Below are 14,141 nucleotides of genomic sequence, written 5' to 3'. Positions count from 1 at the left end.
TTTTAGTTAGCCAGTGTCCCAGAATTTAGGCATTTTCCTGCAGCTATTAAAGAGATTATCCCTCTTTTTATAAACCAATATTTAAAGAATACTTTTTTGTACTTTGTACATTTCTTTTGACTTCTTTTTCTCAAAAAAACTTAGAAATATTTTAAGTACAAAGATATACTGGAATCAGTCTGGTTCCGTGAAGAACGTGAGAAGATACTGATGCTTGGTTTCAGCATGCTGAGGCCTGAGAATCTGCCTTTTATGAAAGCAGTGTGTGATGTTCTCTTTAAAGAACCGTGTGTGCAGACCCAAGTTACTCCCACTTGCCGACTGCCATTGCCACATTAACTGTTTCTTTATATTGAGACTTACCTTCAAAATACCTGTTAATACCATAGTAAAAGTGAGTTACCCTACAAGTTTCAGAGGTAACTCAAACTTGCTAGTAGGTAAAATGTGGGGTGTACCCCAAGAACCTAGAAAATCCCAGTTGTCAGAAGTTGAGTGTAGCGTGTACTGATAACTTTTCCTGGCAGCTTTTCTATTTGTAGAAAACCAGTTTCTGGATAGAAACCAGATAGAAATCCATTTTTTACATTTTCCATTCACCTGCCTCTGAAATATAACAAAGGTATACTTGCACACAAACGACCAACAATACTGCTAGTTCCCCAAGAGGTGCCGCTCTTTCTCAGTGGGTTCAGGCCAATCTGCAGCAAGTTTCACACTCCCAGACACACAGCTTGTCACGGGCAGAGTTAGGAAATCTATTTCTTGATTTCATGGTGGTGCTCTGAGGTCGCTTGTCCTGGAGTTCTGGGCCACTGTGAAGGGGAACGTAATGGCCACTTTGTGTCTAAAGGAGGAAACACCTGTTTAGCCGATGCTCATGTGCTGTACAGATGATCAGAACTTTATCAGGTGTAGCAGGAACTGTGAACTCTGGGGAGGATCATTTATTTGCTCTATTTGCTCTATGTGGAAAACTTATTTTCCTATCAGTGAATAGGTAAACTTCCTCCCCATCCCCAGCCCTACCTACCCCCACCCCAGGCCCAGAATGTAGTACTCTTTTGAGAAATTGAATTATTTCTTGTTTTTCTGACCTTTTCATAATTCTCTACCTTTATTTTATTTTCCTTCGCTGAGACCTCATTAATTTTAAGTTTGCAGAACAGAAGAAGATTCTGTAGGAATCTAGAGTAGTGTAATTCGAGTTCCACTTTTAATCAGGGCTGAATCCTGTTTGTCCACTACTTGACAATTAAGTTGATCCCCCTGTGTCAGAGCCCAAAGGCTGATCTCTAAATGGAGCAGACACCATTGATTGGTTATCTAGTCATTCATCTGCCATTGTTGTACATGGTTTTGTCTTTTGTTTTTTGTTTTTGGGTTTTTTTTAGTAAATTTGCAACAAGCCATGACCATTCCAGAATGGGCCCCAGGTATCTGACTAGGGAGACAGAAATGTTAAAGTGAAGGCTGACCCTCAGTCCATCAGAGGTATGGACAGAGGCTTATATGACTGGTGAACACCAAGAACAAAATTCACCCTCTAACCCCTGAAATTTGAGAATGTTCCTATTATTTTGTTAATAAGTAAAATAGCCACAGCAGTGTAAGTCCATAGGTAATACTTTTTGCTAATTAAAGAGGTGAATGTGGAGGGAAATTAGTTTGTCTAGTTGACATTTTATGTAAACGATTGAACTTGAATACTTCAGTATGTGCTAATTGACCATTTTTCTGCTTCTGTGAATTGCCTGCTTATAATGTTTTGCTGTTGTCCCTCGTCTTCTAAATAATAGCTACCTTTAGTGTTAAGCATACTAAAACATTGTCAGGTGTGGCTATTAACTCTTCCTAGTGTCTACTTTTTGTGTTTCCAAGTTTACATTTTTGTCATAGAAAGCCTTCCATTATTTTTTATTTAGTGTGTGTTTAAAATGTATACTAACTACATGCATTTGAGTGAAAGGTTTACATTTGTGCATAGACAAAACTGCCTTTTAAATTTGCAGCTTTCCAGTTTTGCACGGGAATGTTTCTTCTAAGTGAGGCTAAAGAAAGCATTTTTTTCTGAATTTTGAGGGTAATATTTTCATTTTTTAAAAAGTAAAAAACATATATATGATGATATAGCTTTCTTTTTCCAAATAGATTTTCAGTTACACCAACATAATTTTTTATTGCTTGTGTGTGTAAAAGTTTCTATTTTAAAAAAAATTGTAAAATACTATATTCCATGGGTTTACTTTCTGTCATACACGTGAATGTGTTTGTGTGTTTGGAATTCCACCCTTAAATATAAAAGTTAACTGAATTGCCTGGAAATTCAGATGAATTTATTTTGTTTTTAATCTTTTTCCACATTTTTACATGGCAGTTACCTGAAAACATCAGGTTTGATTGTAAATGTGTTATACATGTATTCCTTAAGAATTAGTGTTACACAGATGGTTTTTAGAAGCAGAAAAGAGGACCAGTGGAAAGATGGAGGAAAGCTCTGTAAATTGCTGACACCCTCTGACAAAGACAGGAGGAAGCCAAGGATATAGCTGGTGATGTTTTGCTATCTAAGCACATGACGCAGGAGAGGCTTGCCACTCTTGGGTCCTCTAGTCTTTCTGGGAGGCTCTCTCTTCCCTAGGCTTCTAGCTCCTCACTGACCAAACACCTCACAGTGGAATAGACTGATTCAGAAACCCATCTTTACAAACAAAAAACAAACAGAAGCCCATCTTCTAAATAAGCCATTTTCCCACTTTGATTTGAAATTTAAATGAATGACTTTGCTTTAAATATAACTTACATTATATGTTAATGTATATGGACTTACATATGAATGTGTGTATGCATATTACATACATTAACCTAAGTCTGCATCTTCTATTTTTATCCCTCTGATCAGTTTATCTATTGTCATGTATAATTCCAATATGTTTTACTGTGATATTTCTAGATATATTTTAATATCTTGGAACATAAATCTTCCCCCACAAACCTACTTTTCTAAAACACTATTGGCTAGTTTCAAGGATTATGCCATAAAATTTTAAATTCCTTTTTGCAGCTAAATGTAGAAGAATTCTGCATCACATTTGACTAACAAAAACTACTCTGGATGTACTAGTGGAGGGATGGACTGAAGTCTGGCAGGTGAATAAAAAAGAGACAGTTGGTTAGGAAGTGGCCTCCATAAATCAAGAAGGCTGAAACTGAGTAATGGGTGACCAGAGGGTGAGCCATTTCCCAGACAGAAGCAACTGGACTTGAAGTATGAAGGAAAGTGAGTCAAAACTTTGAAGGGAGTAGGCAAACTTTCAGTTCTCTCCTGGAGTTAGCACTCCAGAGGAAGAAGCAGTCTTGAAAGGAGATAGAAGGGAAAAAATTGCATTCGTGTGCAGATCACTTGAGTTTGATGCTTGTCAGGGGGCAGACAGAAATTGGTGGTGATATTAATGATTTGTCTTTGGAAATATTTAAGAGTTTTTCAAACAAAGTTCTAGAGCTTTTTCTATGTACCGCTTTTTTGTGAAGCTCCACTTGTTTTCTGACTCATACCTATTGTAAGCTTTGAAGATAGATTACCATCAACAGAATCTCTTCTTGGGGAATGCAAATTTATTTGTATATGTTGCAAGTACAGTTTTTGAAGATGTTAATCTTTCAGTAGAAATATTTTATGCAAGTACTGTAAGAGCATTTTTTTTTGTTTTGTTTTGTTTTTTGTCTTTTTGAGACAGGGTTTTGCTGTGCAGTTTAGGCCAGCCTTGAACTCATTTTGTAGCCCGTCTGGCCTCAAACTCACAGCAATCCTTTTGTCTCCACAATCATGCCTGGTGATATTGTAATATTCTTGAAAAGCTTCATACTCTTTGGTGATCATTACAGTTTTCCTTTTATCACAAAAAAGTCTGTTTCAGCTACTGAACAGAAATAAATGTCAGGGCTGGGGTGTAGCTCAGTAGTAGAGCCTTTGCATAGCATGTTCAAAGCCCTGGGTTTTGATCCCCAGTATTTTAAAAAGGCATAGTAAAAGGAAGGCAGGAAGTGGGGAGGGAGTGAAAGAAAAGGGAGAGGGAGGAAGGAATTAGGAAAGGAAGAAAAGAAAGAAAGTTAGAAATTGTGAAATGTCAGGCATAGAAAGACACCTACCACATGATTTCACTCCTATATGTGATCTAAAACTGCTGATTTCATACAGGTTCAGAGTAGAAAGAATGGTGATTGCCAGGAGGCAGGGAAATTAGGGGGCAAGATGGGAAAGGTTGGTGAGTACTCTGTTACAGTGAGGTAGCAGCAAGGAGTTCTGGTGTGTTATCGCAGTGTGGTGACCGCACTATTAATATACTGCACATTTCAAAAAGTTAGCAGGTGGGCCCAAACCTGCGATCCTAGCACTTTGGAGGCCGCAGCAAGAGGATCAAGAATGTGAGGCCAACCTGAACTTACCTAAAGAAAAAATAAACAAAAACTAGAAGAGAGGACTTTTAAAGCTTTCGCCATAAAGTAATGATGAACATTTGACACTGGATGTGTTTAATCTGACTCAGACACTAAAAAGTATACTTGAATTGAAATGGTACCCCCGACACAATTTTATATTCTTATGTACTTAAAAAGCAAAATTTATATTTCACTTTTTCTCAAAGTATTTTGCAGAGATGCATATTCTCATGGCCTTTTCACTTTGTTTTTTCAGAACTTGACAGCCCAGAAGAGCTAGGGAAGAAGCGGATCTGCAGGATAATCACTAAGGATTTCCCCCAGTATTTTGCAGTGGTTTCTCGGATTAAGCAGGAAAGCAACCAGATTGGTCCTGAAGGTGGAATTCTGAGCAGCACTACCGTGCCCCTGGTCCAAGCATCTTTCCCTGAAGGTGCTTTAACCAAGAGGATTCGAGTGGGCCTCCAGGTACCGTTCAGAAGGTGTCCTTTTCACAAGTGCTGCGTTCCTCGGCACGTAGGGAGGGCACTGAGTGTGTTCTGCTCTGGAAACAGTCATAGTAACTTGTCCTCAATGACATTGCTAATTAAGTCATTGTGGAAATAAGTAGTCTATTTCAAATGAAAAGCATGCCGTGTAAAGTTAGTGTCCAGATGAAAAAGATTGTGTACTTTGGAGTTTTTCCATTTAAAAGTCTCAGTAGGTTTCTGAGGAAGCATAATGTTTTCACCTGAAGCTTATTGGTCTCAGTGTGTGGAGCAGCTTACTAAAACTTGGTTTATAGTATGCCACATCATAAAAATCAGTCATATGAAGCTCTTGGGGTTTAAGTAAATCATAAATGCTGGGTTTCATCCAGACCAGTTGAAGCTGGCTTTAGTTTAGAAAGCTGACTGGAAATATTGGCAAGAATGATCCTTGTTTATTCATTTTAGTTAGTTTATACCGTAGCTAGTATAAATGAATGAATAAGGAAAATGAACTTCCAATAACTCATCTGGTATTAATTAACGTAGTAATTAATAGTTTAGCTGGAAGTTAATGCTATTTTTGTGAGACTGAAATCTCATACCAGGGAGCAGTTGGATTCTTTTCAACCCCACATGCTAAGCACTGGAGAGCCTGTAGTACATACTTGGAGCCAGAGACCACCTTCCCTTTCAGTGAATTCTCTATGTCTCTCATGTTGAATTGTTTTACCAACTAGGAAAAAAACTAAAAGGCATAAGTTAGCCTCATACACTAGAATTCAAATCCCTTGAAATGTTGGGTGCCCTTTTTGTTCCGTCCCTAAAAGCCTCAACTTTTGCATAGGTGCAAGTTGACTTTGTGAGGTTTTATGGAATGTCCTGCATAAGTTTAAAGTGTACTGAACTAAATATTCGTTGTCCTTGACTTTGAGCTTCCATCCTCTGAGATTTGTTGCCTGTTTGCCCAGGAAACTAGTACCATCTGTGTTCTAGTAAGGAAGTAGGTTGACTTGTTCCTGCCATGTGGTAGCTCCTTTGGTTTTATTTCATGTCTTCCTAAAATAGAAAAGATGAAGAAAAGCATTTATTGTCATGGTATGTCAGACTATTGTCTTTCTCCTGTGAAAAGTCAACTCTCTGTTGGAAAAAAAATGTTTAGTTTCAGTTAAGGTTCTTTTGCTTTCTTTAGGCCCAACCTGTTCCAGAAGAAATTGTAAAAAAGATCCTTGGAAATAAAGCAACGTTTAGCCCAATTGTCACTGTGGAGCCCAGGAGGAGGAAATTCCATAAACCAATCACTATGACCATTCCTGTGCCCCCGCCCTCTGGGGAAGGTGTATCTAATGGATACCAGGGGGACACAACACCCAACCTACGCCTTCTCTGCAGCATTACAGGTGTGGTTAAGCTCTACTTCCTGTGGATTTGCAGTGATTCTGTGCAGTGACATAAAATCTTGGAAAAATCCATGCCACCTGTATAACAGTAGGATGTAAAGGATAAAATACTTACTCTTTTCTACCACCTCATCCCTTTTCTTCTCAGACTATTTTTTTAAGATGATGGACTTGAGCTCATTTTTGTCTTTTATTTTGGTACCAGGAATTGAATTCAGGACCTTGTGCTTACCAGGCAGGCGCTGTGCCACTGAGCTGTATCATTGACCTCGTGACTCATTTAACATTTAGAGCTATCCCCTTCCTGATGTTAGGTTTAGTGTCAATAAGAAAGTCTTTTTAGAACTGTTGAGCTATTATCAACTCTACTAGAGCAAGCAGTTAGGAAATTTCTTAGTGAACTAGACACAAACAGTAAAACTAGCAAAGCCCTTTAGACTTGCAGGAATTTGGATGGGCTGTGGGGCAAATAGCTCTCCCATGGAGCACTGATTATAGGGCACTGTGGAGTTTTTTATTGTTCTCACGGATTCTGTTCACCAGTGCAGTCAGTCAGCTAAACAGCCAGGATTGCGAGACCACAACTACCCAGAATCCAGACCCCAGTTCATCTTTTGATAATCCTGATCCATGTTTTAGCTAATGTCCATAGGCTTTGTTTTATATTATTTTATTATTTTTTTTTTTTGAGGAGTAATTTTAACGATCGATTCTTTTTCCCTGGAAAAGTAAATGGTTCAGTTAGGTATAAAATGAGTTCCTTCCTACCTGGGCTTGTGGCATATGCCTATAATCTCAGCCCTTGGGAAAGTGAGGTAGGAGGATTGCTGTGAATTTGAAAAGTTAGTAATAATTTACAAAGAGAGCATAGTAAGCTGGTAAAAGTATAAAAAGGGAGTAAAGAGGAAACCTACCTTTAGCACATACCATTCCACTGAAAAAGTGTTTCATCAGATACTGGCTATGCAGGGAGCAGAGCAGGATGACAATAAAAAGGATTCAGTGAGCTTCTCCCTAATAAAATGTAATAAAATCAACATTATTTGCTGCTCCTCTCCCAGGGGGCACCTCGCCTGCTCAGTGGGAAGACATCACAGGAACAACACCTTTGACGTTTATAAAGGATTGTGTCTCTTTTACAACCAATGTTTCTGCCAGGTATGAAAACAGATTCTGAAAGGCACTGAGGAATTGGCTTACTTGTGTTACTACATTTTGGGAAGTAAAAACTGTTGTGCTCTATAGCAGTGTTATTTTTATAGTATTTCTTTTCCATTTTGTGGGAAAGGAGAGAGAATCCTTGCAAAAATGTTATCAAATAATAAATAACAAGTTTTCTGTGTGGATGGAGAGAGTAAATGTGTTTGCTGTTTAAATAAACAAGGTAATAGTGTTTTAGTTTAATTCCCTTATATGGGTGATTTTGTTGTTTGTTTTGGAGTTAGGGATTAAACTCAGGGCATATGCCTATTCTCTGCCACTGAGCTATAGCCCTAGCCTCTGATTTTTTAAATTAACAAGAAATATTTTTTAAAGATAGTAGCTTCTGTATCATATTTTCATAGTTCCGTTTTGTTTGTCTCAGATTCTGGCTTGCAGACTGCCATCAAGTTTTAGAAACCGTCGGGTTAGCCACACAACTGTACAGAGAATTAATATGTGTTCCATATATGGCCAAGTTTGTTGTGTTTGCCAAAATGAATGATCCTGTAGAATCTTCCTTGCGATGTTTCTGTATGACAGATGACAAAGTCGACAAAACTTTAGAACAACAAGAGAATTTTGAGGAAGTTGCAAGAAGCAAAGATATTGAGGTACCTGGTCCACAAAAACAGCTCCATCCAATAGCCGTGCCCAGACACAGGTTTCTCTCTTCAGGCCCTAAGGAGCAGTCACTACATACTATGTACATTACTGATTTTACTTTTAATTTAAAAATTGATGTAGATTCATTCCCAAGTTATTTGAAACATCTTTGAGATTATTTCAGTTGGTTAAAATGTAGCGCAAAGGAATCTAAGTTATGGCCACTAGTGTGTGTTATTTTCATTGTCACCATCGACATTCATTTCTGTCATTTTCCTTTTTCAAACCCAGTGGTCATGTGGGTATCCAAAGCTAAGAATTTTTTTTTCAGAGTCTATAAAAATAAGTGATGACATCAGGCACTTTTCCAAACATGTTTAAAAGTGCCAGAACAGAAGTATAGAATTCTACTTTACACATGCCCATAGTAATGATTTCCAGTCCCAACTATTGGATTGTAACTCTGCAGAATGGTTTTTATGGCAGACAGTATGATGGAAGTAATTTCCTAATGAGGAGGCAAAAATGACAACATGTCTTTTAATATTAGATGTTTTAAAATCTCAAAATTCTCCTAATTTAAATTGGCACTAAATTATGCATTTCTTTTACTCTCAAGGTTCTAGAAGGAAAACCTATTTATGTTGATTGTTATGGAAATCTGGCTCCGCTTACCAAGGGAGGACAACAACTCGTTTTTAACTTTTATGCTTTTAAAGAAAATAGACTGCCATTTTCCATCAAGGTAACTATCTTCAACAGAGACTCTGAATTTAATAAAATAAATAAGTAAAAGCAAAGCTCTTAGAGAATTAAAAGGTTTCAATGATTTAGCTTGAAATTTTCCACCAAACCTGAACTCCTAAAGAACAAGGTCAGATTCAGTGAAGCTTTCCAACTAGTAAAAGCTAGTTTTTACCTTTTAAAAAATGTATGAGTCATTTATATTTAAGGAATTGTTTATAAAACCAAACAAGAATGAATTCACCAAATCTGGTTAATATCCAGTAATCAAAGAAATGGGTGGCACACTTGTAATCCCAGCACTTGGGAGGCTGAGGCAGGAGAATCACTGTGAGTTCAAGGGCAGCCTGGATTGGACTACATAAGCAAGTTCCGACCAGCCTAAACTACATAGGGAGACCCTGTAACTCAAAAAAAAAGGATGAAATCCAGATTCAGTGGTCAAGTTTCATTTCCATTTCTGAGGGAGACCGCAGATATTCTTGAGACACACTCTTCCTCCTTAAAAGAACAGAAGTCAGGGTAGTTGTTTCATTATTACTTTAATCTGCTGCTATTGTTTTATGTTTGAGAGAAGCTTTGAGAGACAGAAATTATTAGACCAGAAGAAAATCCATTTACTGCGCACTCTGCTATGAATTATCAAGATAGGACAAGCAGACACAACAGTCCTGTTGTTTGAAGCTCATAACTGAGTCCCTAAATCTTGCCTAGTCCAACCGTAACTACCATGGTTGACATATATTGTCATCATCTTTTCCTTTTATCTTACCTATCTATAAGAGGGTTTTATAGAATAAACACACTTTGCTCTTACACAGAAGGAATCCTCAGGAAAGTCTTTTTCTGTAACTGTCAACCACCTAAATTCTTCTAGATTAGAGACACCAGCCAAGAGCCCTGTGGTCGTCTGTCTTTTCTGAAAGAACCAAAGACAACAAAAGGACTGCCTCAAACAGCTGTTTGCAACTTAAATATTACTCTGCCAGCACATAAAAAGGTATCTTTTAACACTGGTTCATATAAGCTTCTTCCCCTGGTCTTGAAAAAGTGGGCCCTTGGTGTGCAATGAAGGAATGCTTTGTTACAGAATTAAAGCTCTTGAAACTGGCATTTTTTTAGTCTTCTTGTGTAGATTGACAAAGTCTTGTTATTGTGTTGTCAGATTTTTATAGTTTGTATGACACAGTCCTCTGTTTATCGCTTCTGCTGCTAGTTCATAGATTTTTGTATGCTTTCAAATAGCGTCACACGTTAATTTGCTGTGAATGTACAGTTCTTGATATTTTTTGGTTGGCTTTTGATTTGCTTCGCTTTCTAAACCAGCTTGCATTTTGTGCTCCCTACTCAGTCCTTTTCATATCCTGATATTCTTTTCCCTGCTGTCCATTATAATATTCCTTGTCTCTGCAATGCATCTTGGGACCAAAAGGAGACAGAGTCAGATCAAGATGATGAGGTAATATAAAAACTTCTGCTTTTATTCTATCAGAAGTAGAACAGATATTGAAAATGTATGAAGAGGGCTGAAATGTGGGAAATATACCAGTTATATTTGTTGTAGGCTTTAGCTTATGTGAGGTAAAGCATATATAATTTTCTTTAAAAGTAGTTTACTTTCTACACATCCACCTAAAAGTATGTCAGTGTAGTTCACAAAACTATAATCCAGCTAATGATTTTAAAAGAAAAGCTGAAATTATTTAAACATTTTTTAATGTGACTGGCATGTATATTTTTTTTCAGTTTCACCTGCGTATTTTATTACCTACTTATCCTGTTATGCACTATATTATAACTTTCGAATCAGGATCATAATAAATGCATGAAATTTTACAGTAGAAATCAGTGTATATTTTACATTTCCTTGCCAGTTGTTGAAAGATATTTACTATTGCAACGAAAGAAATTTATCTTGACCATTTTTAGAGAATCAAATTGCTAAGTTTTAGAATTGCCTGTTATCTCCTACTAATTCTCCAAGTTATATGCTAGTTGTATTTTAAAAACCCACACATCAGTAATAGAGACAGTAGCCTTAGGACTCAGTAACATTACTGCTAGTAAAACCATTCCCTTGTTTTGAATCTCTTCCTCTATACTTTATGCATATTAACATATAAACCACACTGTAATTGGAATAGTAAACCGTGTGCGCCTTTTTCTCTTGAATGTACTCACGTAGTGAGTGTATTTTGTGATATATGTGCTTCAGTATGAATGACTTTGGGAAGACTTACTGCTCAGCACCAGAAGTCTCTGTGATGCTCGTCTTTTATTTGTAGTTCCCTGTAGTCCGCTGTGTTTTGCTAAATTGTGGTTATTTGGTTGAGATACTGCGGTGGGGTTGTAGAATCCCAGTAGGAATGTAACTTTTTTCAAGAGGAAAATGCTAAATTTAGAGAAAAAAAAATAAGGATAAACAAAGTATCAGAATGCCATCCTATAAAACATTATCAAAATTGTGAAAACGTCACACAGAAGTTGAAAAAAGTCTACGTTTTTCTTTTTCAGACTGAGAAAGCAGATAAACGACAGAGCTTTGCATCTTTAGCTTTACGTAAGCGCTACAGCTACTTGACTGAGCCTGGAATGAGTGAGTTTGTTAACACATTTACTAATCTGTGTGGAATTTTTTCAAGAAGAGACATTTTTTCTATACAAACTAAATTTTACTGTCATTTGGAAACTCAATAATGAAGAAAAAATTACAGAAAAACCCTATTGTGAAATCTAGGTAATACTTTGTGTGTAGTTGAAGATACACAGTGCAGACACCTGTAGTTCATAGCTTCAAAAGTTTTGTTGTTTTCTAACCATTCATTTTATGTGGTGATTGTAAACTATGCTCAGGGGCAAATGGCAATGTTGCTTTTAATCTGTGCTCAGAAGAAAACATATTTACTCCTGTGTATTTGGGATAGTCGAAAGTATGGTAGAGTTACTTTGAATGTCATCTCACTTAATACAGATTGTTGTACTAGCCCCAGTTCTTTTTCTTCTTGCTTTGCAAGAACTTTGTATTCTTACCTTCCTATGGTAGTACTTTTATTTACTAGTTTCTTGTGTCTTCCATCTGCTTTCTATAAAATATTAGTTCTAAGGCTTGTTTTTACTAGACTGGTTAAATTCTTTTATCTGGATGATTGTTTTGGTTCATTGTTTACTGGTTTCCACGTAAGGTATGATTCATTCAATCATATGCATTCTCTCTCTCTCTCTCTGCCTCCTGTCTCTCCTTGCCAGCACTTTGTAGTTGTCACGTCTGGTGCTCACCACAGCCTTCGAGGTGATGCCCTCCACCAAGGGAACTGAGCACAGAGGGCAGAACCATCTTTGACTGATGTAGACTGGTGATACTTTGAGCATCTGAGGGCTTCATTTTGAAGAAGGTTTATGCAAAAAAAAAAAAAACCTCTAATTAATCCTGATTGTTTCCCATTGACTCATATTATTTAACTTGAGTTTAGGAAGGTTTGGAAATTTACCATCAAGGCCCACAATTTTCATTTTTCCCATCTTTTCTTAATTCTTTTCTCTGTGAACCAATCTAGCATGTGAAATATGTAGGAAGAAACTACTTCACGGCTTAGATTAGATATCCTTAGCATTATCTTCCAAAGTCTAGTTCCTTGACTGTTGAGAAAGCTTTCATATTCAGATAACAAATGGGAAATACAAGAGAAATGAAACCCTACACACTTATGAATGTTTCTTCCCATCTGAATGTTCTCCATTAGCAGAGATGTCTGAATCCTCTCAGAAACCTAAGGACTGAAACTAACTCCTGTTATCCCAAAGAGCATGAAGAGGGTATGTGGACAGTGAGATAGTGTTCAGTACAGATAAACAGAGTATACATTTTCTTTGGAATATTATTTTTCCCTTGAGATCCTCACTGCATTCTGGTTGTCCCCAGCCCAGCCTTGCCCCCACAGGCAGTATGCTTAAATTTTGGACAGGCTTGATGGGCTGGCCACTTTAGGTCAGAGGCACTTGGGGCAGGGAGGTTCCCATCTCTTTCTGGTACCTAAGGTGTATGTTTGGAGGATACCTGACTCAGAAGATCACACAGGTGCTAAATGCATAAGCTACCTTATTAGGTAGCTTCAGTTAGGTACATGTGCTTGTCTTTTGACTGAAAGAAGGGGATAGTTTTCTGTGTTTGAATGGGCACATAAAAAGGTGATAAACAGGAATGGAAAGGAATAAAAAGGGACTGAGAGAAAACAGGCAATGTCATGGCCTCTGAATTGCTGTTAGAACTCCCAAGTGAAAAGCAATGTTCCCTCATCAACTTGCCCCCCGAAAAAGATACTGATGTAGTTGGCTTAACATCCAGAATTTCCTTTGGTATAGGACATCACAAAGTGTGTCATTAAAACATAGAGGTATAAATGGTTGGGAAGTTGATTGTTCCTTATAAAGTATAAAACCATAGACATGGTTCAGACGGCTGCTTAGCAGAGCCATTCTTCAATAGCAAAGAAAATATGCTTCTCCAGCTTCATCCAGCCTGGATGATTTGGTGAGATCTTGCCTAATAAAAATCAAAAAGGGCTGATAATGCAGCTCAGTGGTAGATTTCTTGCCTTTTATGCTTGAGGTCCTGGGTTCAATTCTCAGTACTACAGATTATTTTAAGATATGAACTAAGTCCAAAGGATTGAAACCAAGGACTCCCCAAATCATCCATTTGTAATATAGCATTTCCCTAAAGAATTAATCAATATAATATTGAGAATTATGGCTAGGAGACAGCAATGAGTAGATGCATTTTTCCTTAGCTCTTCCATTTTCTTTACAATAATATGTAAGCCTAATAAAGGATATATTCTGAATATTTAACTTTAAATGTACACTAGGAATGAAAATCTTCACCCTTACAGGAGTAGCTGCTAATCCAAGGCCTGGATTGTAGCAGTGGCATGGGTACAGCATGAAGATGATGAAACAGATTCTCATTTTCTCATCAAGTTTCACTGTTCTGAACCATTGCTTTCTTGGAGTAAGCCTATACTCAGCTTTGACCTAGAACATGAATCCTTGGCAGGCATTCCAAATCTCTGTGACGGGCTTAGTTTGTTTCTTAGAGTTGTAGAAGCAGAGAGGACTAAGTATGTGTTTGCTCTCCCCAGCGAGTGTGCTTACTTCATTTGTGTGTTTCTTGCCCCATTGCAAAAGGAATGCTGGTACTACATCCGTCTTTCCTAGTGGTAGGTCTACCTTATGGCTGTTCTAGTGTTGGGGTATCGATGAGTCCCATGAATATTCTGAGAAGGCA

The 14,141-nt window shown here is 37.5% G+C and overlaps 1 protein-coding gene and 1 long non-coding RNA gene across 10 annotated transcripts in view; one reads left to right on the top strand and one right to left on the bottom strand.

The window, feature by feature from the left end:
• Positions 1-14,141, top strand: part of Ank3 (ankyrin 3) — a 635,468-nt gene that overhangs the window by 580,587 nt on the left and 40,740 nt on the right. For 6 of the 9 annotated variants that reach the window (XM_013156636.3, XM_013156637.3, XM_063239290.1 and 3 more), the window contains 7 exons: positions 4,697-4,908; positions 6,100-6,307; positions 7,369-7,465; positions 7,893-8,121; positions 8,733-8,858; positions 9,735-9,857; positions 11,372-11,453. In XM_013156636.3, the coding sequence (XP_013012090.1) occupies positions 4,697-4,908; positions 6,100-6,307; positions 7,369-7,465; positions 7,893-8,121; positions 8,733-8,858; positions 9,735-9,857; positions 11,372-11,453 (1,077 nt within the window). Of the gene's footprint in view, positions 1-4,696; positions 4,909-6,099; positions 6,308-7,368; positions 7,466-7,892; positions 8,122-8,732; positions 8,859-9,734; positions 9,858-10,289; positions 10,317-11,371; positions 11,454-14,141 lie in introns of all 9 variants that reach the window. The other 3 variants (XM_063239289.1, XM_063239288.1, XM_063239287.1) reach the window with 1 other exon arrangement.
• On the bottom strand, positions 4,906-11,397 carry LOC106028506 (uncharacterized). Its single transcript, XR_002792200.2, has 3 exons — positions 11,098-11,397; positions 7,222-7,321; positions 4,906-5,966 (listed from the first exon to the last, which is right to left on the bottom strand). It is a non-coding gene; the product is annotated as an uncharacterized LOC106028506 (long non-coding RNA).

This window comes from Cavia porcellus, unplaced genomic scaffold (genome assembly GCF_034190915.1).
Source record: "Cavia porcellus strain 051 isolate PalLab524CR breed Dunkin Hartley unplaced genomic scaffold, mCavPor4.1 scaffold_28, whole genome shotgun sequence".
NCBI lineage: Eukaryota > Metazoa > Chordata > Mammalia > Rodentia > Caviidae > Cavia > Cavia porcellus.
This window is presented reverse-complemented; position numbering and strand designations above follow the sequence as displayed.